We start from the raw sequence: 27373 nt of genomic DNA, 5'->3' as shown, positions 1-27373 counted from the left end.
TGCTAAGTGAAAAATAGAGGGTAACGTATGGAAAGCTCCTTACTTTATATTTAAGCATCTAAAAATATCTATAATGATGAAATACAATGTTGATTGCAAGCAAAGGAAAGAATTAATTAATTACTAAAATACTTAAATTCATTAATGCATCGCTTAATTAAAGACTCTTCTCAAATTAAAATAGGGAGTTACTATTGGAACCCACAAAATTACTACATTCAGATAATCATTAACTAGGTTGAAATTTAACTAACCAAATCAAATCTTACCTTTAAAAAAAAAAAAAAAAGAAAACCCAAATGACATCTTGGATTGTGGATATTGAACTAACCTAGGGCAAAATAAACCTATAGGGTTAATCATAAGAGAGATTTAGAATTGGACTAGTAAAAATAAATCCATATGTTCAAATGGTAGGTGATCTAATCCCACTTCCAGCTTTATGAGATCCATCAATGGAAGAAAAAGAAAAAGAAAAAGAAAAATGGAACTTTTTGATGAGTACAAGTAGGCAGTGATTGGCTACTTCATAAAATTTTATATATGTAGACATTGACTAAAAAGAGAAAAAGAAAGACTTCAAAGTCTCCCTTAAATTCTAATGAATTATTTTCACAAGAAAACTCATTCATGATATGGACATGATTGCACCCCACTACAATCTAAAATGCTTTTAGAAATTTTAGTTTAAAGGTCTGTTTGGAACCGAGAGGAAAGAAAATAATAGAAGAAAATCCACTCTTGTATTTCGAAAGAAATAAAATAAATTTAAATTTTTTTATTTGCAAAAGGTAGAAATTTTGGAAGAAAGAAAATATTTTTATTGAAAATTAACAATAACGTCCTCACTTATAGGATATTTAACAAAATATGAAAGTTTATTAATTAATTTGAGATTAACGTAATTTAATAAAAATAAGTGAATATTCCACTTCTTCTTTTTTTTTTTTTTTTTTTTTTTTTTTTTTTTGTTTTTCATTATTTTCTCTATTAGTGTAGGGTCAATAAAGCTTGTAGGAGCTTTTGTCCTTATAGAAAATAATGAAAATCGAAAATCATTTACACGTTTATTATGCTTGAAGATAGAAACAACACACAAAAAGAAAAATATAAGATACGTAGTGGAACATGACGAAACATGTCCATGTGACGTGTTTTTACTATTGAATTGATAGCTCAACGATCAAGCCTTGTTTGATCCACATTGGCTTTTTAAATAAGTTTAACGTTTTAAGTAAATGTTATTTTTACATTAACATAATATTTTAATTAATTTTTAGAAGTTAAAATAATATTTTATAAAAAGTTAATTAATATAATGTTTAGGTTTAAACATTTTATGAAAAATTAATTAAACTTGTTACAATATTAAAACAACTAAAAACTATCAAAATAATAAATTTTACCGAACAAACTCTAAGTGCGTATCTCAAATATAGAAGGTAAAATCATTAAATTGAAGATTACTGTAGCAAATCTAGATTAACAAGCTATTACAAGTTCATTAAAGTAACAAGAAGAAATTAATTTGATGGGTACTTTTAGAACTTGAAGGGCTTGTAGGTTTTGAGACCTTGATTTAAACCTTGAATAGCACTACAAGCCACAACAATAGTAATAAGAAAGCAAACTAAGTTCAATAGCTCAAGCCCTAACCACCTTAGGCTTTGTGGTCTAATCTTTTTTTGTGCAATACACATTTCCACTGGAAAATAGACTGTCATGGGCCAATAGGAAACAGCTCCAAGAAGGGCAAGTATGTCATTAAAGAATGGAAGAGCCATTGCAAGCAGAGTTGCAATTGCTACAAATGTTGTCCTCCAAATTATCCTTAATAAATTAATGCTAAAATTGCAATCTTTCTTCCCAATCCTTAGGCTTAGTGGGTATTCTTTGCTTACAATTTTGGAGTTGGGCCATTTCTTGCTGGCCCATGATTCTACTGTACTGTATACTGGCTGGGCTAGTACCTGTTCAAAGCAATTTTGTTAGGGTTAAAAAATTGCAATAAAGAATACATACATATATATATATATATATATATATATAAGCTTAAATTTATATAATTTGGGTTGGGATAGGAATTGGGATTTAAATTTGAGAGTTTTGGAATGTTTATCATGTATTATTTTATTGATACAAAAGAAATTATTAAAGTGAAGGATAAATATTTTACATCACAAGACAAATATTCGATCACTAAATTATTATTTTAAAGTAATTTTAAAGTAAAAAATTACTTGTTTTAAATTTAGTAAACATAGTACACTGTTTTCAAATTATGTTTGATCAGATTTTTAGTGACCCAAATCAGTTGAATTGGTCTGATTCACAAAGCAATTAGTCAGTGTAGGAGTGGATAGATGGGAAGGAACCTGGTAAGCTCCCAAAAGGTGCACCACAATGCAGAGATTGGCCAAGTCAATCAACCAAAATGGCTCATAAAACCCAAACCCAGTTAACATGTTGCCTGGAGCATTGTTCCCAAAAGCAGCATATCCTAAACAACCGCACATCATATAGAAACTTGTTGATGTAAAAACAGCTATTGCACTTGCTTTCTTCATCACTTTATTTTCTGGTGGTGATGACTTCAGTGTATTCTGATAATCGATGAAAATTGCAATATTAGAAGAGGATTTAATTGTAATTAAGTAATGAATTTGATTTTCTTACTTGGATTTCAATTAAAATTGGAGCATATGAGCTTGCAAATGCCATATCTCCAATTGCTCTAAATATCCTCCAAAGTTTATCTTCTGTTGTTAAATTTAATCCAACTTCTACTCCGCTCAAAGTTGTTCTTCCTCCTTGTCCTGTTTTACATTAAAAATAAAAAATAAAAAATAAAAAATAAAAAATAAAAATTTCTCCAATTAAAAGAATATATAAGGTCATCTGTTTTGAAGTTCTGCTATGATATACAGCTAATTGTTAAAAATTACTTACTTATTCTCACTATACTAGTGATTCAACTTTGATAAATAGCAGTATAATTTTACCTGAAATGACCTTGGAGAATGCAAGTCCAAGCCCAATTGACGCATAAGCAAAAGACATGGTAGCAGCAATAATGGAAAGCCAAGAGAGCTTGTGAAAATTAGGGATTTGAGATACAAAAATTTCTGTAATCCCCAATCCAAGCATGTACCAATTACATGAAAATTTGCAAGAATCTTCATGCCCTTTCTTATGGAAACAATTGGATTCTCTAATAGCCCTAAAAAATTAAAAACAGAACCAAAAAAACCCATCAATAGAATAATAAATAACTCCTCTAAACTAAAATTAATAAAAAAACACAATTAATTAAATTCCAATTAACTTACACCATGCTTATAGATGCTGTAATTGTGTAACCGATAGTAGAGCCACTCAGAAAGACACACTGAACAATCCCACTAGTCTTTTGCATTTTTTCACCTGATTATTCAAAACCAATTAATTTGTATATACAATTTATTATGAAGAACTGAAACCTTAATCGAGGTGTAATTAATTACCTAAATAGGCATTAACAGTGTCTCTGTAAGTGTAATTTCTCTTGCCAGTAACAGGATTAGGGTATCTATAACAATCAGCAAGAAGACCAGAAGTATAATAAGTAATGCAAGAGAAAGACAAGAGGGTGAAGACACCGACTACCCATCCAAGTTGTGCTATACCCCAAGCAAGTGATAGAACTCCTGATCCTATAATTGCTGTTATTATATGTGCACTTGCAGTCCACATAGTTCCTGCATCATTTGAAATTTCTTATTTTTTGTACTTAATATAAATAAAAAATATTCATTTGATACCTAAAAATTAAATTATATAAATACCAGTTCTTCTGGGTTTGCCATCATCGTCTAGCTCTGCATCTGCATCCTTGGAAGAAATAACCATACCAGATTCGCACATTTCTTCTTGGAAATCTTCTTCCATCACACTCTCTGTATTCATTTTCAAATATATGTGTATATATATTTTTTCTTTATACGAGTACCGAAAGGAACTGCAAGTTGAAAGGATTGCAGTGTGTTTGTGTTTGCAATAGGCTGGGGTTTATATACAGAGTAACGCTGAATGACACAACTTGTGCCTAGCACAGTTCAAATAAATTATCTATAATGCCCTCTTAAATTTATATTTACTTTTGTAAATAGAGAATCGAGAAAGTACAGATTTTTTTCTCTCTCTAAACCAAAATCCATGCGTGCAACTCTGGCCTATGATCTAAAATGAAAAACGAACGCCATTTAGATCTTCATCTTGGACATTGCCAAATTCACAAACGTCATCTCTCTTTTATCCTTACTTTGATCCATCGATTTTATTGATTAACCAGAATCGCCGGTGAACATTGGACAGATTCATCGAATGGTTAGGAATTAAAAGAGAATAGCAAGTTGTTATTTTTGTAGATCCGCTGGATGGAGGATTGTTTAGTTTGAGGAAAGAGACTGAAAGAGAAAGAGTTGTTGGGAAAATCGCTATTTTTCCCGCCCTTCGGATCGGCTTCAAGCAGGAATAAATGAAAAAATAAAATAATAAGTGAGAAATTAAAGAGAACACGATAATTTAACGTGGAAAACTCCCCAAATGGAGAAAAACCACGGCCGTTGTCAAACGACAATCAAGAAAAATATTCACTATGCGGCAAATTGTTACAACCACAATTACAAAATATTTTTCTACCCGACACCCTCAAAACACCCCAAATATTTTATACTCCAAGAGACTCCAAGAGACTTGCTCTAAATCCCTAATATAAAACGCACTCAAATATTTTTGGTGTGTTTTGGTGTGTTTGGAAACCTAAACATTGTTTCCATTTTATAGCCAAATCACTACCTTCACTTTGCTTATCTCCCCGATGTGGGATTAAGCAAAAACTAATTTTTTTATATTTTTTTTTCTTTTGTTTTCAACAACGGCGGCTAACAATCTCCACCTTGAAAAAAAAAAAAAAAAAACACAACATTGTCTGCTACCGACAATCATAATTCTTATCGTCAAGAATTATCATACTCCACCATAAAAGAGTATCGCCACTTGGAACCACGTTACCGACTCCAAGAATTTTCCATCGGCCATGTCGAATCCCGCTAATAGTTTATGGTGCAACCCTCCTGTTGACTTTTCCGAGAGTTCATTAGCCATCGACATATTTTTTCCACCACACACTTTGCATCAACTGTCAACCAATGCCGTGCGCATTTCCGTGGACCAGCTACCAATAATCCGTCCTCTTTCATGGCATACTAACGAGTAGCAATCATGCCATGAGGACATACATCTCTCAATTACAGAGAGATCACATCATCTCCTTCGCCACAGGAGATCACATTGGCAGCAACAACGTTAGAGCTTCTAGCCGAATCAGCTCCACCGTTCGGGCAATCCTTCCTCACGTGTCCAGTTTGACCACAAACCCAGCAGACGACCTTCCTCTTTCTGGAGCTTTTATTCTTTTTCTTGGTACCGACAAATAAAGCTGAATCCTCATATGATTTATTTTTCATTTCATTCAGTCTTCTCTCCTCAGTAAGGAGCTTACTAACCACATCCGCATACACCACATCCGCATACACCACTTCCTTACTACCATATTTCAGAATAGGTTTCATGTGCTCATATGTCGAAGGAAGTGACAGGATGAGTCGGAGAGCTTTATCTTCATCTTCGGTTTGCACTCCAAGAGTTTCTAATTCAGAGACGATGCTATTAAGAATACTCAGATGATCTGACAGCTTTATACCTTCCGCCATTTTCAACGTATGAAATTGCTCCTTCAAATATAACCTGTTGGATATATTTTTGCCCTGGTACAATTCTTCCAGTTTCTCCCACAACTCCTTTGTCGTGGACAACCCAAGCACATTAGCAAAAACATTTTTTGCTAGACACATGCGAATTTGACTTGCCGCTTTGATATCCAGCTCCTCCCATTCTTCATCGCTAATCTTGGATTTTTCTGAGTCTCCACTGCTACTGTCTTTTCCTGAATTCTTTCCGCTGATTGGTTTACCCTTCAAAACCTTATGCAGTCCAGACTGAATCAACACGTCTTTGACTTGCACTTGCCACAGTGCAAAATTCATTCTCCCGTCAAATTTCTCAATCTCACATCTCATAGCCGACATGCTTACTTGTGCTTATGACAGTGAACCCAATAATTAGTGAAGTAAACCGATTCGGCAATACCCAGGAAAGATCACAATGATCTCCTAGACAATATTACCATTCCACGTAAAATCTCAGTTGGACGGAGGGATCACAAGTGGTCCCACTTAAAATCCGGCCTTCTAGACAGAAGTTACGTGCACGGTATATTATCAGAATAGAATAACTTCAATAATTATCGTCAGGACATTCACCATCGATACTCAAACACACCAAAGCAAAGCTCCACCCGCTTCAAGACTTCCAAAACTCCACCTGCTTTTAAAATAAAATAATTTCTAACAACAGTATTTCTGATGTGGAAGATCAAACTAAGCCGCAACCACAGAGCATACTTATAATTACAAGAAATTATTTTAACACTAAAAGCTCCGCCTAACAACTTGGCTCTGATACCACTTGTTGGGAAAATCGCTATTTTTCCCGCCCTTCGGATCGGCTTCAAGCAGGAATAAATGAGAAAATAAAATAATAACTGAGAAATTAAAGAGAACACGATAATTTAACGTGGAAAACTCCCCAAATGGAGAAAAACCACGGCCGTTGTCAAACGACAATCAAGAAAAATATTCACTATGCGGCAAATTGTTACAACCACAATTACAAAATATTTTTCTACCCGACACCCTCAAAACACCCCAAATATTTTATACTCCAAGAGACTTGCTCTAAATCCCTAATATAAAACGCACTCAAATATTTTTGGTGTGTTTTGGTGTGTTTGAAAACCTAAACATTGCTTCCATTTTATAGCCAAATCACTACCTTCACTTTGCTTATCTCCCCGATGTGGGATTAAGCAAAAACTAATTTTTTTATATTTTTTTTCTTTTGTTTTCAATAACGGCGGCTAACAAGAGTTTGGTTCAAAGTGAGAGAAAGAAAAGTTATTAGCGGAGATAATAGAGTAATTTTTTTTTTTGTTTGAGAGAAAGTACACTTTTTTTTCTTCTCTATCCTCACTTTTACCATACTTAATAATACGCAAGGATATTATAGAATGATAATTGAAAATATAAAAATTATTTTATTAAAAATTATAAAAATTATATTAATTTAATATTTTGCATATAAAAATAAAAATTTTTAAATTTGTTTTATATAAAAAATAAAAACCCTTAAAATTATTGTTGTGTTATTGCATAAATATGTAAAATATAGCCAAATTCGTAACTTTAGAGACGATCAATTCGTTGGTGCTAACAAATTTTTCACAAAAAATACAGGATATATCAACTTGGTTGGTGGGTTGTTGAGAGTGAGAGTAGGTGAGATAGAGGATTGAGTTAGATGAGAAAAAGTAAGATTATAAAATGTTTTGTTTTAATATATTTTTTGATTTGAAATTATTCTATACCTATATATGATAAGCTATTGACACATTTTTCTTTCGGATTATTATTCTTTTACCGAAAATGAGATGTATAAATAGAATATTAATCATTTTCAAAAAAAGAAAAAGTAGAATATTAATCATCGAATATCTATTACACATTCATGCGAATTTAATCAAATTGGCTAATGATGTTTCATTTCTTGTCTTTTAATCAAATTGGCCAATGACGTTCTATCTCTAGTCTTCTAATTTCATATCAAGATTAGGCTATCATTTTATCCCCAAATACCCTTCTTTTGAAAGAGAATAAAAAGATGTGTACCACATCAAATGTTACTAATAATAGGTTTTCTTTTTATTTTCTGAAATTATATGATATTGGAATTGTCATTACACAATTAGATAAATCTCCAGAAACTTCTGCTACGTTTGGTGAAGTATAATGAAATGTATTTTGGTGTAATCAAAAAGTATTTTCAATTTAAATTTATTTACATAGAAATAACTTTGAATATTTGATTAGTTTACCTTACTTTTTATTACCATCGTAAAACTTAATCTAGCTAGGGTAATATATTTTTACAGACATTTTTTATGAGATACTGAAAGTTGTTTTTAATGTTTTTTTTTTAATAATTATTATTTTTTTCCTCTTTTGGTTTAACAAAAGTTAGTTTTTCAATTCCAAATCTATCTCAAATAAATGAAATTAGATATATATTCTGGCTTTTAATTAAAAAAAAAAAAAATCTCATATATGCTTCAAGATTATAATTTGCATGTAGCCTCACTTTATGTATAGAATCTCTGCTAATTAAAGGTGTACATTCTTTGTAGTATTTAATATATTTTTTTTCATTGACATAATAAATTCTACAATAGAACTTAAAGATTTTGCCACTTGAAAACTTCAACTCTTAATTAAATAAATCAATTCAAACATATCTAGAATAATATATATTCCTTTCCATGTTATCTTTATAAAATTTATCTGCGGTCCTCATATATAATATATAATAATAGAAAGGAGTTTCTATACGGAGATTCAATAATTTCAATAAAAATATTATCGAAATTTTTGTATAAGAATATGATTAAAAGCTACTTAATTATATTTACTACTTAACAAGAGATAAAATTAATCAATTATTTTTTAATATAATGAACTTGAGTACCCTTAAAACCCATGAAAGGCCAAAGTTCCTTTTTGACTCGATCATCGATGGGGAGTCCTCTAACTAAAAAGAGTAGGCATATTAGAAAAAGCTTGCAGATAGTCCATATTGGAAGACTAATCAATGAGTAATAACAGATTTTGACTCAACAATGCAATAAAGAAGTAGAGAATACAAATATCGACTTTTATATTTTGAATCTCGCTTCTTTCTTTATATATGTTCTTCTTCTTGATGTCTAGGTTAAAATCAACCTTCTATCTGTATTCACCGACGAAGTTTTATTAGTTATTACCTATAAATTATAGCTGAATATATAAATTTAACCCTAAATATGTAATTTTAACCCTATGACATTGTGAATTTTGTACGACCATATAATTTGTTAATAAATACAGATTAATATTTCCTTCTCTGATACCCAAAAGAACAAAAAAAATATTGCCAGATGCATTGTTATCCAAATTTCTCCTCACCTTTTAGAAAATAGACTATTTTATTATTAATTTTCTGCATTTGTCGAACCAATTAGTCATCTCATCATCTTTCGTGCTCTTTTTCCTCGCTAAATATACAAAATTAAAAATGAGAGAAGAAACTTTAATGCTGAAATATACCTTCATTGTATCTGAAAATATATAGTACAAAATACGATATCTTTAACCTGAAAAATCATGGAAATCTTGGATCTCTCCAAATTTTATGCTTTGTTAAAAATACAAATAATAAAAACAATAAATTTGAAATGAAAAATTAAATAATTTGAAGAATTACAGGATTTTAATTAATGGAAAATGAAAACAGCAAAATTGAAGCCATAAGCTGTAGTTACGACTCGATGAGGTAAGCTCTCTACTTTGACACCCGCGAAAAACAATTATATAAACAAACAAGTTCAAATATTTAGCGTGTTTATTCTACGAAACCCTAGAGTGCATCTGTAGAGGCCATGGCGAGAATGGAGAAAGATCTATACCTTCATACTTCGATTATTCTTCTTCGTCCGGCTCTCAGAAATTCCGAATTCAACCCCTCTTCGGCTATACCTCCATTCCTACTGTCACCTACTGTTGCCGTGGGATATTCAGAATTTAATCGTATTTACCATCCTTATTCAATAGGCGTTGTCAAATCCGGATCCAAGATATATATGATTGGCGGGGAGTATCGAATTATTGGCCATCCGTTGTCAAGGTAAGTCTAAGAATTCGATCCAAGTAAAAATTCCTAGATAGAATCTAAAACCACCTTGAAATCTATGAAACTGAGGCCTATAGTGGAAGCAATTGAAGGCAACATTTATGCTCTCTATAGAAACTCAATTAAAGGAGATATGAATGTGCCTCCTAGATTTGACACTTTTGAGGTTTTGGATCCCTCATCTGTCGATCCCAGTTGGGAGGTTGCCCCAACCCCCTTTCTATCTTACTCCTAGTCAAGATGTAAATGATGATATTACTTCAAAGCATTTTGTCCTCGGCCATAAGCTGTGTATTCAGACTCGGTCCGGTAAGTTCTTCTACTTTGACACTCACGAAAAACACTGGTTTTTGGACATAAACATATTGAAGTATTGGGATGGGCCTGTGCTGGATGATCATTTTCCTGGTGGGGGAAGGATGGTATCGGGAGATGTCATTGTTGCTATCGCAGATATGGATTTCGATTGTGATCTTGGTCGGAAGGTACGGTTGTATGGATATCTCTACTCGGCGGATGGTTGTCTCTTGAAATGCCAAAACCTTGGCGATGTATTCTCTGGCATTACTAAAAGGGGCCTATATGTAAGGAGTAGTCTTATTATTGAGATGGAGGATAGCAGAATATGTGCTCTAGCGATAGGTTATATAGAAAACCAGAAAATGCTCACCATAACTATTTGTAGTGTCAGAAAATTGCCCGAGGCTGATGAAATCCAAGCCAAAGCTGCAAATATGTCGCCGCCTTCTGCTTCTGGACATACAGGCGAGTTGCTCTCAATGCAGATTGAGAAGCAATACATCTTCAACTTGGCTACTACAATTCTCTCTGTTAAGGGGGCATTCTTCGCCTAGCTCTTATTACGTTTTGGTTAGTTAGAAACTTATGAATCTGTTTAATGATAAATACATGTTCAAATATATATACTCCTTTGTGCTTGCTAATTTCATTCAAAGTGGGGGAAGGTTTGTATTCGGGAGATGTCATCCTCTCTTTTCAGCAAGATACGGGTCTGTATTCCGATGGTGATTATTGTAGTTTAGGTATGAGGGTACGGTTGTATGGATATCTATACTGGGCGGATAGTTGTTTCTTGACATTTCAACACCAGGGCGATATATTCTCTGGCATTACTAGAAGTGAGCTATATGTACATAATGTTCTTCTTATTGAGATGATGTCAGAATCTGTGCTTTAGCACTAGGGAACGATCGTGAATAAGGGCGAGTACTTTCCATATCTATTTTTAATGTCACCAAATTGCTTGAGGCTGATGAAATCCAAGCCAAAGCTGCAAATATGCCTCTCCTCCTGCTGTTTCTTCTGCCTCCGCATACACCAGCAAGTTCCTCACAGGCAAGTTCCTCTCAGTGCAGCTTGAGAAGCAGTACAGCTTCAACTTGGATGATACCCCAAAGTTCTTTGTTACGAGGGCATTCTTCGCCTAGCTTATTACATTTTGGCATTTTGGTTTTCTTAGCAAAGTCAAATTCTTATGCTTAGCATTACATCTTCAACCTACATTATAAATTAAGTTACATATTTCTTGGCTTTTTTCGATTATGTTATATGAGGATTTCTTGGCTTTATGAATTCTTGGTTATTCTCAATTATGTTGTGGATTTGTTTGTATTTTCTGTTATATTATGAAGCAGAGCCAGGGTGACGAGCTGAATTATGTCGTCACGAAGATAGAATAGAATATCACTGTCCTGTCCCTTTTATAACACCAAGACCAGTTGATTGGTTTTGGACATAATCTAAAAATCCTTAAATTAATCATCTGTGCAGGTGCAGCACACAAGGCAAGCATTAAACGACAGAGCGTATACTTTACATAAAACCCTTTTATTATTTATAGGGAAACTAGTAAACATTATGTTTACATTTGCTTAAATAAGCATAAACTTCGAATTAATAAAGCTAAAACAGTAACTAAGCTAGCTGATTTAGATTGCTAATTTAGTACATGATTTTTCTTAATTAAAGCTCAAAGAAATTCGAAGTTCGAAGAGAATGAGTGAGTCCCTCAATGGCCCCACAAGCAGCACCTATGGCAACAACTAAGCAAACCACATTCATCGACTGGAGACACCACCACCTCATCGATTTCTTTTCTATCTTCTTCTGAGCAATGTGCATTTCCACCGGAAAATACACTGCCATCGGCCAATATCCGATGGCTCCGAGCAGAGCAAGTATGTCATTAAAAAATGGTAATGCCATAGCAACCACAGTTACTATCACCACATATATTATTCGCCAAATTAAACTGAAGAAGTTTACACTAATCTTTTTCCTGAAAATTTTAAATGGGTAATTCTCTGCCACAAAACTTGATTTTGGAAATTTCTTGGTTGCCCATGCTTCAACTGCATTCAACACTGGTTGTGACAATACCTGATATGCTCCCAGAAGATGCACCATAACGAAAATATTAGCAAGGTCAATTAACCAAAAGGGTTCAGTAAAGCCAAACTCGGTGAGCAAATTGCCGGGTGCTCCGTTACCCAAAGCAGCATAGCCAAGGCAACCGCTCATTATGTAGAAACCAGTTGAAGTTAATATGGCAATTTTGTTTGCCTTCTTCATCACTTTGCTTTCAGGCGGCCATGATTTTAGTGTGTCCTGAAATTCAAATCCAGACATCAGAGGAGAATGTTGATTAATTAAAAAAAAAAAAAAGATAATCACAATTAGATAAGATCCTACTTGGATTTCAATCAAGACGGAGGCAAATGAGCAAGCAAATGCTATATCACCAGTGGCTCTCAACATAGACCAAACTTTATCAGCTTGACTTAAACCCATCCCTACTTCCACTCCTGTCAACGTTGTTCTTTCTCCTTTCCCTGATGAAAAGTCACTTAAAGCTTTGGTTAGTTAAAGATTCTAATTAATTTTTCAGAACAGTGGAAATTATTTATAAAGTAGTAATAACCTGATGTGATTTTTGCAAATGAAAGTCCAATTCCAATTAATGCATAGCCAAATGACATGACTGCTGCAATAACGGAGAGCCATGACATTGTAGAGAGGTTTGGAATCTGAGACAGAACAATCTCTACAAATCCAACTACTATTATATATGTCATTGCGGTATAGTTGCATCCAGCAGCACCAAACCCATTCTTGTGGAAGCAATTTGATTTTAGCAAGGCCCTTATTTAACACAGAAAAAAAAAAGTAATAATAATAATAATAATAATAATAATATTAATTAATGCTTAACTTACATAATTAACTAATTAATGGTTAACTTACACTGTACTTATAGCAGCTGTGATTGTATAGCCTACTGCCAATCCACCCATGTAAGTATACTGGACCAACCCACAAATCTTGTACATTTTCCCACCTGGTCGATTTTTTACCAAGTAATTTAGAAAAATGTAATAATTGTTTGTATTAGTTAAACTTAATCTAATTAAAATGTTTTTTTTTTTTTTTTTTTTTTTTTGCGTCTAGGCCCATAAAAGAGAAATGCTCATAACGAAAATTTTTGTCATCCACAAAAATCAAACACTCGACATCTTACTTAAGAGATCTAAGTCATTTTCACTCAGAAAGAAGTATTACCGAGATTAGATTTGACAGCTTCCATGTAAGTATGATTTCTTCTGCCAGTGATAGGATCAGGAGTTCGATAAGAATCAGCCAAGAAGCAGGAAGTATACAGGGTGACGAATGAGAAACTCAAGAGAGTAAAAATGCCAGGGATCCATCCAAGCTGTGCCATAGCCCATGGCAGTGAGAGCACTCCTGATCCTATCACTGCTGTTATTATATGTGCAGTTGCAGTCCACACAGTCCCTGCCACAAAAAAAAAAAAAAAATATATATATATATATATATATATTACCAATTTATAGAAATTAATGAAAAATCTCATTAATTACTAATTAGTTGGTCCCTAAAACATTATGTGGAAGCTATGTAAGGGCGGTAGTTGCCAACATTTTAAAAGCGACGTTGCTATGTATGGAAGGACTCGGTTGACCACTCACTGACCCTCTATATGCACCTATCAACCGGCCTAGGCCTAGCTATAATAATATTTTAATTTAATTAAATAATAACCTATTTAATTTCACAAGTACTTTATTGTTCGACTTTATCTTAAAAAGGAAAAATTTTTTTTCTTTGAAGTTTGGAATAAATGGGTAAGTATATATTGGAGAATAATTCGAGTTATTATTAATTAATATAAAATTGACATAAAATATTCAAGTTTAATAAAAACACGGGAGCGGTGTAGGAATAAGAACAACTATATCCATCATGCATGCAAAATTTAAAAAGAAAAGAAATATCTACAAAATGAGAATGTAAATGACTTTTTTAACAAATTATAATTATTTATATAAAAACCATTAATTAGTTTAGCAGTAATGGAGTGCCTGTTTGATCAAGTTCGACAGACTCTGAAAAATAAAATAACAAATGAAAATTTACTAGTTAAAACTGTAAAATTTCAAGTTAGAGCTCAAAAACCAGTTTAAGCTCTACAAGCTCCCTCTTTTTTGCAGGACAGAGAGGCTGTTTACATGAAGCCCATATCCTCCAAGTTGTTTTTGCATAGAGGAGGTTTCCTGGCTCGAAGCTCTCTACAGTTTAAGGGTGTAAAATTTGAAGAAAAAAAAAAAAAAAGAAAAATGAAGGAAATTCACTAGCTTGTATAAGAATGGAAATCTTATATGTGGGCTAATGTATTTTTACCAGTTCTTTTGGGTCTGCCATCATCGTCAAGCTCTCTAGGGTCAGTAATTTCGCATATCTCATGTTGAAATTCCCGATGAACAAATGAACTCATCCTATGCAATGAGCAAATTTTGACGAGTTTTTAGAAGCAATATTGTTCAGGCAAACAGAAAGGAAAGAAATGCCAATATACAGACAGACAGAGACAGTGTTTTTCTCTGAGAAAGACTTTCTGTGGCCTGGAATTGAGACCTCCAGGAGCTCCTATTTATAGTGGATATTTCTTACTCTTGGAAAAAAAAAATTGCATACGTGGATCAATATGATTGGAAAAAGATTGACAGAGAGGTACATGGCTCGTTTCCGCCTTCATTTGCCAAGTGCACCTGATAATTGCTAGGGCTATATATATATACACAGAGTTCACATGAGCTTTTTAATTATTTCTTTTCTTTTTATCAAAAATATTTTAAGAGACCATGTTAAATATGGAGAATGCTTTATTTTTTCATATTAATGTTCTCTTTTACTGTCATTTTAGTGCAATAAAGAAAAAAATTTAAATTTTGAGGAAGAGAATTTATATTAGTGAAATTGGAATATTTTACTTTCACAGTGAATTTCTCTATTTTTAATATTATTATATATTATATAGTATATGTTTATAAAATATTAATATTTTAATTTTAGAATAGTGTTTATGTGTCCGGTTGAGGAGATGGAATTCAAGAAAATATAAAATTCTTAAGTTTGTAAATGTAGCTAGAAAGTTGATTTTAAGACATTTAATGTGTTACGTAATAGCTTTCGGTTTTCTGAAACTTTTATGTCGGAAAAATTAGCAAGATGATTAGTTATAACATTTAATATTATCATGATATGTTTAAAAATGTTCTAACAATAAATGCATACACATTGAAGAAATGTGATTTAAGAAACTATAAGATTCTCAAATTCAACAATTCTTCTGAAAAGGTTATCTAAAACGTTAAATGCTTTCAGATTTTAACATTATAGTTCCCAGTTTTTATAATACTTTTTTTATGTTCAAAAAGAAGAGATATGATCGATCATATAACGTATATGTTCACAAACATTGTAATTAATCTTTTTGGCTTTGTTTAATTAATTAAACCTCATTTATTTATAAGTTTATTTGAAATTGCTTTCATCATTTATCTTGTTTGATTTCAAAAAAACAAAATGATACCAAAAAATTATATTAATTGATGTTTTTTTATTTCATGCCGCCTTTCTTTTTTCGCATATCTTCTCGCTCTTTTTTCCTTTCTTCTTCTCTTATGATTGATTTATGATACTATTCTTTCAATCTCTTTATCATGCTACTCATCAATTTCAATTTTTTTATACTTGTAATAACTAGAGCTATATTATTTTGAATTTAGGTAGTAAAAAATTCTTTTTATTTTTATTTTTATAATATAGTATACATCACTGTATTTACCATACCTCTCTGATATGATTTAATATTTAACAATTGGTACCAAATAGCTATAATTGATTTTTTTACACACAAATAAATAGCGTTTTCAATTAAGAAAAAGGTTCATATACTGTTCCAACTTTCAGTTGAGAAATTGCCATTAACGCCAATAGTAGTTTTACATTTGGCCATAAACGGTTACAACAGCAGAAGCAAGAAGCCAAAAACTGACATTTCTTGGTCGCAAACACCATCTACTGATTGACAGACGGCGGTACAGCCTCTACGACTACAGTGCTAATTAATCAAAAGGCTTATCCATAATTTTAAAAGATGAAGATGCTAATGAAAAGAAAAAGAAAAAATAAGGCCATAAAGCATTCAAAAAGTAATTAACTGACAAAAAATATAAATCTTTTCAGATTTCTAAAATCCTAATTGCAGATTTTTTTTTTTTTTTTTTAATAAATGATGCCTTTTTTTGGCATATATATATATTAACCAATGACAGCTTTTTTTAAGTCAATCAAATGAATGTATAGTTGTAAGTGCAGGATATGAGATGCCACGTGGACAACAAACTAAAATGTTAGCTCAACAATATTGAAGTCATTTATAACATTAAATTTTATAATTCAAATTTTATTTAGAATCTAATATGTATTGATATTTAGAGATGGCAATAGTTTGAGTATAGAACGAGTTTCGTATTCATCAATGAAATTAAATATGTATATATTCCATTACTCGCCTCCACATCTAGATAGAGTGTTACAGAGTGGATTCGATTCAGCGGGTTTCATATAAGATTAGATTGAATTTAAAAAAAAATAAACGAATTGAGTGGATGATGGATGTATCTTGTTTTATTTTTTAAAAAAATTTATATTTAGTATTTCTATGTATTTATTGTAATAAATAATATTATATAATAGTTTTATTAGTATATCTTATATATTATAATACTAGTATTGTGATCATATTATAAGCATGACTATTTTAATTATCACTAGTGTTCTAATAAAATTACTCTCTTCATTCTGTAAATGTAGGCTTAATTTACCTTTTCACTTTTTTCAAATTACCGTCGTGTTTCCCTTTTAGAATAGAATAATTTTTTATATTTTTTATTTTACTTCTATTTAATATATTTCTTTATTAATAAAATCATTATTATTGCCATATATATTAACCAATGTCATAAATTTAATTGTCTTGATTGATTCTTGTATGAAAAATTAAAATTTTGATTGGTTTCAAAACTAATTTAGCATGAGATAATTGGAGAATAGAATAAGATGATGATAATTCCATGGGCTTGAAGAATACCTATGGGCTAATTGGGTAGTTTTAGAAAGAGCCCACGTTGTAGCCTCTCATTGTTTAGGCCCACCGGCCCGCCATAAGTACTTGGTTTTCAAACCTTCTTCTAAATTAAAAAGCAACAGAAAATCTACTTACAAGATTTTCTGTCTAACATGAGATATACTTCTCGGATTCACTCCGGGCAAGCTCATAAAGGGCGCAACTGAGTGTTTAAAGAGACTTCATATTCATGGCTTAACTCGAGATTTCTAATTAAGAGAGAAGGGACCTATGTTATCCCATCTCACTCCTCCAAGGTTCTATTAAACCTTTTTTTTTTTTTTTTACTATACATGCTTTCTGTCTCGGGCGAAAAATGTTATTTGGATAAAATTTTGATAATAATGATCACTATAGATAAAGTTTATTAAATATTAATTACTTTTAGTCATAATAAATTAATGAATGTCACCTAACCTAATGATGTGTTTCATTTACTCTATGGGCATAGTTATAATTAAGATCATCAACATCATAAAGTTATCTGATTATGAATTGATCATGATCATCATAAAGTGCATGTAAATCTTTTACTCGAATAATATTTAGTGTACACAAACTTCTTCTAGCTCATTTTTGATTCATTTTTGGACTCATGATGATGATGATGATGATGATGATATTATATACATATATATTACTGTTTCATGTCAATTAAATCAAAAACCAACCTCATACATCAATCTGTCACTTCCCTACTGCAAATTCTTGAACTGAAAGAACCAAACTTCATGTACATATACATGCACGTGCTTATATCTTACAAAAATATTTAAAAACAGAATTAATTTTACATTGCTAATGAAGAAGGATTTTATTGGATCTCCACTGATATTTCTTTATAAGCTTAATATTCATCTTCCAATTTCCACTATGGAGCTAGTGATGATGTCATGTCTTGCTCTCCTCTACCTAACGAAACTGATCAAAGTGACAAAAGATCCATCGTCATGTTGTCTTCTTCTTCCAATAAGCTTTAATTAGAAAGTTTTAAAAAAATAAAAATAAAAAATTGTGCATTATTATCACAGAAGTACACTCACGTCGTGGGGTGGAAAGTTCAGAGCTCTTCAGCACGCGCAGCCTTTTTGCTGTACTTACAAACATTCTGCAAGCAAATAGTAATATTGCATTTCATAAGTTAATTATAAACTTATCAAGGGTTTATTATCTTTTATCCTGAAATGTGATGGTGGGAGCGAAAGAATAGGGCCTATGACTTGACAAAAAGTAGTAAAAGATTGAAAGCGTAAGAACTAGGAAGCATACTGCCAAGGGACATCCCCAACAAGTATCGTGTCACCTTCACTATCCTGATAAACAAGAGTATATTCCCCACTTTCAGTTCCTGTTAAACCTGCATCTCCTTTTGCTACATCAATCTTGTTCACATTTCTAGCTTCACAAGTTTCCCTTTGAGCTAAAAAAAAATTAAAACCCGCAAATCAATAATTAAAAGGATTTTTTGAAATCATATAATAATGAGAATTACTATCGTTACAAAGAGAATTCATCTAATTGAGTTTGTATTTGTATAAAATACCTGCAAGCAGACCCCTGAAGAGCTCATCAATGGCGACAGAAAGTTTCTGATAGCTGTCATAGGCATTGAGATTTATTTTTCTTCCAATAGGGACACCTTCCATATTTATTTTTACAAATAAATCATTTTTGCAGTTATAATTTTGAGGGTTTATAGTACAGTCTTCTGTTGAAGTCTTGTTTGCTAAATCATCTGTAGCAGTCAGCTTTGAGTTGCTGCTGCTACTTGCAAGATTTCTCCTGAATGATCTGATCGGAGGCCATCCCACCACCGCTGCAGCTGTAACTCTGCTTGTTTCAGGTCAAAAAATCAAAAAAACACAAAGACAAACAGACTTTTAGTGGATTAAAATACACTAATTCCTGGAAATTAAACTGCTTAATAAAAAATTATGTATTAGCCATATCCAATATCGGCAAAGCATTAGTGAACTTTATTTCTGTTTAAAGAAAATAAAGTTATGTATACAAGATTCATCAGAAAAGAAAGCAACAGCGCTTGAAGAAAATAATGATGGTTAATTTTTTGAAAGAACAAAAAAGAAAAAGCAAGATAATTACCTTTTATGATGAGAAGTGTTAGTACTAGTTGTAGTAACAGCAGGAAATGAAGCAGTAACAGTACCAGAACATGCCTTATTATCTAAGCACTGTAAGTTATGTTCTTGTGGTTGTTTTTGCATCTCCTCCTGATTCTGATCCCTCTGATTCTCCTTTTGGAAAGGTAAAGAATGTAATAAAGACTCATTTGATGATTTTGACCATGGGGAAGAAATTAATAAATCACCTCCTCCTTCACAGCAAGAAAATTTTTTGCATTGCTTTTCATGATCTCCTGTTTTCTCTTCAAATCTGTCTCTTTTAGCTCCATTATAGATTATGGTTGTAATATTTTTCTTGTAATTAAGAAATTCACCTGGAGGACCCAATCTTAGCTCCAATGTTTTGTCCTCTGCTGCCTTATCACTACCATGCCATTCTTCTTCCATCCCAGTGAATCAAAATTAAAGAACAAGAAAATCCTTAGTGAGTTACTTTCAAATAACAAGAAATGAGGAAAGAAATTAAAAAAGGAAACTATACTAGAAAGGTTTATGAGGAAACTGGGTTTTTCGATTTTGTATCAATTGGTATATATATGTCTGTGTCTTAGTTTGAAAAAGAACACATATAGAGTAATTAGAGAGCAAGAGGTGAATGCTAATTACACTGTAAATGAAAAATAGAGTTTATACTGTGGAATTTTGTTCCAAACTTGAAAACGAGAAAAAAAAAAATATGAGAGCTTAAGAAAAGAAAGTGAGTATAACAATGAAATTGGCATTGACTTGAGTTAAAAAAAAACGTGTATGGTCGCTAGTAATTTAGTTGACTCTTTTTTTCTCAATAACTTCCAATTCATTACTAATGGAATAGCCACTACCGAGTAAAACCCACTTGCCTCTCTTGTCAAAATGTCTCTACTAGCTATTCCACGCTCCCCCTTCCCCAACTATTTTTTTTGTTTTCTTTTTTTTTTTTTTATATTGAAACCCTTTACTAATAGTAAATCTTTTTTAATACAATAACGTACTGATTAGGGTGGTAAGTAACCTCAATCTCCATAAGGATTAAAATAGAAGTTCGATCCCGGGGAAATTATTGAGAGAGTCAAAAAATTTTTACACTCTATAGCTTGTTTTCTACAAAAAAAAAAGCTGTAAATTTTTAAAAATTCACATTATTTTCCAACTATAATTATAATTTTGGATTCATTCATTTTATTATTAGCTATGTAACATCCTAATTTTGTTTTATTTTTAAAACATCAAATGAATTAGAATAATATTGAATCTACAATTGAAAATATGTAATTTTTACTTTTTAGTGACCTTCATTTGAGTAATGAAAATTTTTTAGATGAAAATTTAATCTCTCTAATTTTCTACACGTTCAAAATGAGAAAATTAATAAAATACGACTAATTTATCTAATAAGTTTCTTCTATGAGAAATTAGTCTAATAAAATCATTTTTCTAATTATAAAAAATACGATTTTTTTTTTCCAAAGAAGCAATGGAATTGTTCAATGAATATTGGAACAGATAAATAAATAAATAAATAAAGTCATCTTCTTCATCATTAGCATCACACCAAAGAACATCTCTAATGGCGGACCCTCACATCCCACTTATTATGATATGATAGAAGGCTGCAATTCTCATAATAATAATTCCCCAATTTCACTTTAGGGTTTGCTCTTTTGGACCCCATTTTTGCTTTTCTCTTTTCCAAATTAAAATTTTTCTTCACTTGTTGTTTCTTTTTATCATTACAAGTTTGTCTATTAGCCAACCGGCCAATCTCAAATCACTCTTATCAATAGCATGCTTCTTTTTTAATTAGTGGCTATGATTAATTAAGAGGTTTCAAAAATTTAAAAGCTAATAATAATTAATTAATATAATGCATTCATTCCTTTTCATGTACTTCTAATAAAATCTTGGATTATGGCCCAAATTTTCTAGTACTCTAAAGTTCGTTCTTTTACGAATAAGAGCACAAAGTTTTTCTTCTTCATAGTGATAATTAGATGCTCATATTTGTGAAAAAATATGTAATATTTACAAAATGATGTATAATGCGAGTGATAAGTTGATACGCTAAAATTGTTATGTCGCATATTTATTTGTAATAATTTATGCTATAAGAATATATCACAATTAGATCTCTTTTTTTTAATTTATTTTTTAATAATTCTTTGATTCCTTATTATGATAGGTATAAATATTAAAATTTTAATATTTTTAAAAACCTTTTTGAACTTATTACTGATAATAAGTAGTAGTAAAAAAAGTTATATGCATTTTTCATAATATTAATTCTTTTATGACGTACGTTACATGTTGATTTTACTCGTTACATATTCATTTAATTTTGTTATTTATATAATATTAAAGTATAAATTCTTATTTAGATTAAAATAAGTACAATGATTAATTAATATTGCACTTATATATATAATGAATTTATTTAACATGTCTTATATTATAACATCTAATTGAAAAAAAAATGATGTTTCTGCTTCTCCTTTTAATAAAAAAATTTTAATTTTATTGTTAATTAATTATACAAAATCACTACAAATTTACATTTACCATACTGCAAAATATTTTATAATTTGGCGATATTAATAAATTAAGATTTACTCTGTATAGTTGCAATATAAGATATGATTTTGATCTTTACATTAATTATTTTCGTCAAATGAAGTTAAACTGAAATTTTATCAACAACGTATAATATTTTGGACTATGTCCTTATACAAAATCACAAAATAAATTGCTCCACATGGAAATCAATACGTAAAGTTGTAAACAATAATATTGGTAAAAGAAATAATATATTTAAAAAATTATTCTACTTTCATTGAAATTAACTAATAAAGTCTAATAATAAAGTGTTTAATCATATTTTAAAAAATTCAGAACATAATAAATTAAAAGAATCTAAATTCTATTTAAAATAGTTCAATTAATGTTTTTTATTTACCTCCTAAAAAATAATATAACATGAGAATATGTGATTAAGAACATAAAAACGAATAAATATAAAAATGATCAAATAGAGAATATATATACACATATACATATTTTCTAGAATTAAAATGCATAAAAATCTAACTAAAAGCATATTCAAAAAGATAAATGAAATCTATTTTCTTTGATTAAAATGCATTAAAAATACAACTAAAAAGCATCTTCAAAATGATAAATAAACTTATTTTCTTCAATTAAAATGCATAAAAAATTAATTAAAATGATATATTAGGAATTCCAAATTAAACTAAGACTATTTTAGGAAATCCAATAATTCCCTCCTCTATTCCCACGTTTGTGTAGATTATAGATTATAAATTTATTTACTATTTATTAAGTTAAAAAGAGAAAAATAATTATAATAAATACATGAAATATGTAATATGTATTTATTAATTAATATTTTTTAAAAATAGAATATTTGGGCGCTGTATAAATGAGGTGAAGAGACAAAGTAGTGTGGCCGTGACTACCATCATGAGTCAACCAAAATAGGGTGTTGATTAGATTTGGATTTTAGACAAATCAAGTTGTTTAGAAGATTGTTTATCTTTGTGGAAAAGAAATTTCTGGAACAACTACCTCAATTGTATATAAACCAGAGAGCTGAGAATATTCTGATAGTATTTTTCTGTAAGAGTGAAAATATAAATTTAAATTTAAATATATATATATATATATATATATATATATATATATATTAAAAATATAAATATACCTTATAGTCCGATTGAGACTAAAATTAACACCTACTGGTTCTAAATAAATAAATAAAAAAAAACGATAATTAGAAGTTGTTAATTCCTTAATGGGCTGTGATGGGAATAAAAAGATAATGGACCCTAAAAATAGCTAATTGTTGGACACTGGACTGGACAGGTCCAAATAGAAAGTAGACCTGTCATCAGTTTAAAGCCTAAATTAGGCAATTTTGGAATGAATATCAATAGTGAGAGATCCAAATTATTTTAATTTTTAATCCATAATATAAAAATGGAAATGGAGAGATAAACATTAGGATCAGTAAAAATATCATATTATAAATGTAATTTAATTCAATTGATTAGATTTTCTATTTAAATCTAATAATTATTATATTAATACTCAAACAGGGTTTGGACAAACGTAAAAAATTATATATATATATATATAATTCCCATTAATGACGTGATTTATATATCCGAAGAAACTTGAAACAGAAATTGTTGGAAATACTTCACATACATAAATATTAATAATAATAATTTTCAGACAAGCTAAATACAAGCCATGAGCTATATAAGCTGAAGAGGAAGGTTCTATACGTAATACAGTGAAAGTACATAGAAAACTGCTAGTTATGAAATTAGTATTCTGTATTGGTTTCCTTGCCACCTCAACCATTCTTAGCATTTTCCAGCTTGTCTTGCCAACTAATCATAAAAAATCACCAAATAAATAAATAAAAATTTTTAAAAAATTGATAATTAAATAAAATTTAGCTACATCTTATATAAAGACTAAAGTCATATGCATAATAGTAACCTGAAAATAAGTTTCTAGCTTCCTCCTTAAAGTAGCATGCTCTTGCTTGACTTGTTGAAAAGTTCTAATGCATCTGCAAAATTATATATTTTGATTATTATTTATTTTTTCTTTTTCTATAAATTAGTAAATTAATAATAATAGTTAATTTAAAAAAGAAAAATAAAAGGGCAGAATCTAGCAATATTTACCCTTCTGTATTTCTTGCACAGCAGTATTCCCTAAATTGTGCGCATTCCATCTTGACCTTTTTAGCTCCAATGCTGAGTAAGCAAGAATCAAACATCTTTCATGTATTTATACTTTAATATAACAAATCAAATTAAAATTCATAGGAAAAGATTAATTATTTCATTTTATTTTAATAACGTATCTTGAATGTCATACTTTTCTTCAATTATGTATTCAGTAAATTTTAATAATGTGTCTTAACGAATTTATTTTATTTTTTCAAACAACAAAGTTCTTTGATAAATTTATGTAATTGTCCAATTTTAATAATGTGTCTGGAGTGTCATACTTTTCTCGATTTAACCCTGTAAGTGTATATAAAATTTTAACTGCTACCTTGAGCTGCTTCCTTTAAACTGGTGCATGTAATCATCCAATTTACCAAAATCAACAGGCCTGTTACCACTGTAAAAAATCAATGTAGAAAGGTAATTAGTATCACATTAACGACCATAACAGTTATTTATTATTGTTAATGATGATTATTTATGGTTTTGGCATCACTTACAGTGCTTGTTCTATGTTCTGGATTAATCTAGCTGAATCGCTATAAAAGGAAGCCACAATTTCCTCAACAAAATTAGGGTTTGCATCATCTTGCAAATCCTCAAGTTGCATGAATTGGTCATCAAGGTACCCCTGCAATATAATTAAGATAATTAATTTTCTTTCCTTCATTAAGGGAGCTCTGTTTTAATGTCCAGGAAAAAGAATGAGCAATAATTTTCAGCTATGGAGTTTTCATTTCTTAATTATTTTTATCCATAAACAAAATGTGCAAAAATGAGGAAACTAAAAGTGAAAATGAGTTTGACATAGTAAATGTTAATGCGTTATTAATTGTAAAATAATTTTCTCCTTAATCTTTTTTTTTATTTAAAAAGATAAAATATAAAGATTTGACGTGCTGTCAATTTATCTTTTTATCAATTAAGTATTTATTTTATAACGGATCAACAATAATAATAAAAAAACATCATTAAAATAGAAATTCAATAATTGAGTATCTATCGGAACCTAATGTTTTTATTTTCTTTAAACATTTTAAATAAATAAATACAAAAATTCGATTAATTTTTTAAAAAAGGAGAGATGCTGAGTAGAGGAAGTGAGGAACCTGATCAAAAAGGGACTTCCTCATGCAGGCGACCTGGTGTTTCAAATGCTTTCTGTCCATTTCGAAGGGAAAGAAAATGTGTACAGCACCACAATAATAAGTTACTCTATTCTCTTCTCTTTTATTCTAGTAGTTGCCTTTAAATTAATGGACTCGACTGAATGAATACCTACAGCTCTAGCTACTATATATAGTGTACCCAAGAGGAAGAAGAAAATGATTTAAAAAAAAAAAAAAAAACAAAAAACTGGGAAAATTCAGGGGAGACGCGTGTCATTTTTCTTTTAAAAAAAGTAGAAAGTGAATCTATATATAATCACAGCAACACCCTGGGTCCACTGGTGTGGATTTTTTGTGTCCCCATGCTTTTCCGTTATCAGTTACTTTTTCGTAAGAAAAAAAAGTTTACATTATTTCTTAAAATCTGAAAATAGATTACCATTTTTATAAGATAAAAAAAATTTTAATTTCACCTTATTAATCATTTGATCTGAAACGTAGTCTTTGTGCAATTAGGAGTAATGTTTTCGATTATGAAATCTCTGCCTCTATACCTGAACTGAACGTGGATAGATAATGTAATTTACATTTTCTTCTTGACCAGTAGTTTTCATAAATTCAAAAATTTTTGTACTTATAACCATGGGAATAATCTGATTAGTAAGTAAATGTAATCTTCATGCATGTCGACTATGAGTAATTATATATTATTATTATTATTCACACTGATGAAATTCAAGTATTGCAGTTTATCAAATTATATATAAATATTCAAAATTTTATTCGTTTAAATTGACTAGCCCCCGCGATATATATTCCCAAAGAAAAAAATTAAGCGGTACAATTTTCATCATGAAGACTTCATTCTAGTAAAGAGAACCATCACCAACAACTTAATTTTGAATTACTAAGGTAGCAAAAGAAGCAAAAAATAAATAAATAAATAATAAGGCATAGACTTGTTTACACAGACTTGTTTATGGGCAAAAGATTCACCCGACCCGTAATTTCTTTTCATAAATTAAAACCTTAAACCAAGCCCAGAAACAAGTCTAATCAAGAATAAAGATCCAAGAATAAAATTTAAATTATTGGTTATAACAATAAGAGGTGTTACATGCACTTTCACACAGGCAACTGCCGGCATGTGGCAGACAAACGACAGCCTACCAGTACGCACGCACACGTTGACACAGCCATCGAGTTCCTGAAAATGACCAATTTACTTTTAATCATGGAACAATTCGTGATAAGATCTCTGGCCTTTATGCCTTAATTTTCGACGCGTGTTAAGTGGGACGTAACTCACTGTCTAAGAATCCAAAAATTAGTTTCTTTAGCATCTCTTTTTCCTTCTGAAATGAAGATCGTATATACCAACACAAAAGTTTTTATAAAGGTTCATTCTGGTGCAGCTCACAAGCAGAGTACAGATCATTCAGAAAGCCCATTTTTGTACATCATTATTAATAATATATCTATGTTATCAGAAATAGAATTATCCCTTTACACATATTTTCTATAGCACTAAACAGTAAGGGGCAATCAATACATACTGGATTTGATCATTCGAATATCACAATGATAAGGCATGTGACATTCTGCATCGAATCACACTTGGCATTTGTTTTTTATGGTGAATCAGCTACTCCCACTATCATAATAGAAGTAAGTTACAATACTACGCTAAGGTTTTCCATAATTAGCAAGAACTTTTCGTCACTAAATTAACTTCATTGAAAAGTACAAGATTTTAAAGAAATAAATTGTTTCATAATCAAATAACTCAAGGACTGAAGTATTTTTTACTGTTGGAGATCACAGTGTTCTGTAAGCTAAAACATGACGAATTAAAGTGCAGTGAAAATTCATAATTGTATAAACAATGAAACATCAGGGACTAATAATACCAACTTAAAAACAAACGGGACACATGTCATAATTATGGTAAAAGTCAAGACTGATGTAATATCAACAAGCAGCAGATACTCA

General features: G+C 30.6%; 4 protein-coding genes across 4 annotated transcripts; all 4 read right to left on the bottom strand.

Moving 5' to 3' along the window:
• Positions 1 to 1425: 1425 nt before the first annotated feature.
• On the bottom strand, positions 1426 to 4093 carry LOC105638228 (amino acid permease 8). The gene is made up of 7 exons (XM_012222007.4): positions 3825 to 4093; positions 3504 to 3737; positions 3330 to 3423; positions 3003 to 3220; positions 2677 to 2816; positions 2376 to 2603; positions 1426 to 1970 (listed from the first exon to the last, which is right to left on the bottom strand). The coding sequence occupies exons 1-7, from the start codon at positions 3943 to 3945 to the stop codon at positions 1542 to 1544; spliced, it is 1464 nt and encodes a 487-aa protein (XP_012077397.1). The 5' UTR covers positions 3946 to 4093; the 3' UTR covers positions 1426 to 1541.
• Positions 4094 to 11711: 7618 nt separating this feature from the next.
• Positions 11712 to 14833, bottom strand: LOC105638387 (amino acid permease 1). Its single transcript, XM_012222178.4, has 6 exons — positions 14599 to 14833; positions 13459 to 13692; positions 13144 to 13237; positions 12821 to 13041; positions 12592 to 12731; positions 11712 to 12507 (listed from the first exon to the last, which is right to left on the bottom strand). The coding sequence occupies exons 1-6, from the start codon at positions 14690 to 14692 to the stop codon at positions 11863 to 11865; spliced, it is 1428 nt and encodes a 475-aa protein (XP_012077568.1). The 5' UTR covers positions 14693 to 14833; the 3' UTR covers positions 11712 to 11862.
• A 3189-nt stretch (positions 14834 to 18022) lies between these two features.
• LOC105638227 (auxin-responsive protein IAA18) lies at positions 18023 to 20245 on the bottom strand. Its single transcript, XM_012222006.4, is given in 6 exon segments — positions 18023 to 18273; positions 18276 to 18310; positions 18433 to 18497; positions 18659 to 18809; positions 18933 to 19219; positions 19493 to 20245. Coding segments are annotated over 6 exon segments (996 nt in total). The 5' UTR covers positions 19921 to 20245; the 3' UTR covers positions 18023 to 18243.
• A 3466-nt stretch (positions 20246 to 23711) lies between these two features.
• On the bottom strand, positions 23712 to 25539 carry LOC105638226 (histidine-containing phosphotransfer protein 4). Its single transcript, XM_012222005.4, has 6 exons — positions 25382 to 25539; positions 24773 to 24903; positions 24601 to 24669; positions 24225 to 24296; positions 24034 to 24106; positions 23712 to 23921 (listed from the first exon to the last, which is right to left on the bottom strand). Exons 1-6 carry the CDS (start codon positions 25439 to 25441, stop codon positions 23895 to 23897), a joined length of 432 nt encoding a protein of 143 aa, XP_012077395.1. The 5' UTR covers positions 25442 to 25539; the 3' UTR covers positions 23712 to 23894.
• Between the last annotated feature and the right edge of the window lie 1834 nt (positions 25540 to 27373).

Source organism: Jatropha curcas, chromosome 8, assembly GCF_041381405.1.
Source record: "Jatropha curcas cultivar XTBG-Jc1 chromosome 8, XTBG_Jcur_1.0, whole genome shotgun sequence".
In the NCBI taxonomy this organism is placed as follows: Eukaryota; Viridiplantae; Streptophyta; class Magnoliopsida; order Malpighiales; family Euphorbiaceae; genus Jatropha; species Jatropha curcas.
Note: the sequence above shows the minus strand (reverse complement) of the source record. Positions and strands in the feature narration are given on the sequence as shown.

Coding starts and splice junctions, on each gene's coding strand:
- LOC105638226 (XM_012222005.4), bottom strand. CDS start 25,441: ATGGACAGAAAGCATTTGAAACACCAGGTCGCCTGCATGAGGAAGTCC. Junction 24,670..24,772: donor CAGAACATAGAACAAGCACT/GTAAGTGATGCC, acceptor GATTTTTTACAG/TGGTAACAGGCCTGTTGATT. Junction 24,107..24,224: donor TGTGCAAGAAATACAGAAGG/GTAAATATTGCT, acceptor ATAATTTTGCAG/ATGCATTAGAACTTTTCAAC.
- LOC105638387 (XM_012222178.4), bottom strand. CDS start 14,692: ATGAGTTCATTTGTTCATCGGGAATTTCAACATGAGATATGCGAAATT. Junction 13,042..13,143: donor ACAGCTGCTATAAGTACAGT/GTAAGTTAACCA, acceptor GTGTTAAATAAG/GGCCTTGCTAAAATCAAATT. Junction 12,732..12,820: donor ATTTGCAAAAATCACATCAG/GTTATTACTACT, acceptor ACTTTTCATCAG/GGAAAGGAGAAAGAACAACG.
- LOC105638228 (XM_012222007.4), bottom strand. CDS start 3,945: ATGAATACAGAGAGTGTGATGGAAGAAGATTTCCAAGAAGAAATGTGC. Junction 3,424..3,503: donor CACTGTTAATGCCTATTTAG/GTAATTAATTAC, acceptor TTGAATAATCAG/GTGAAAAAATGCAAAAGACT. Junction 2,604..2,676: donor CAATTTTAATTGAAATCCAA/GTAAGAAAATCA, acceptor ATCGATTATCAG/AATACACTGAAGTCATCACC.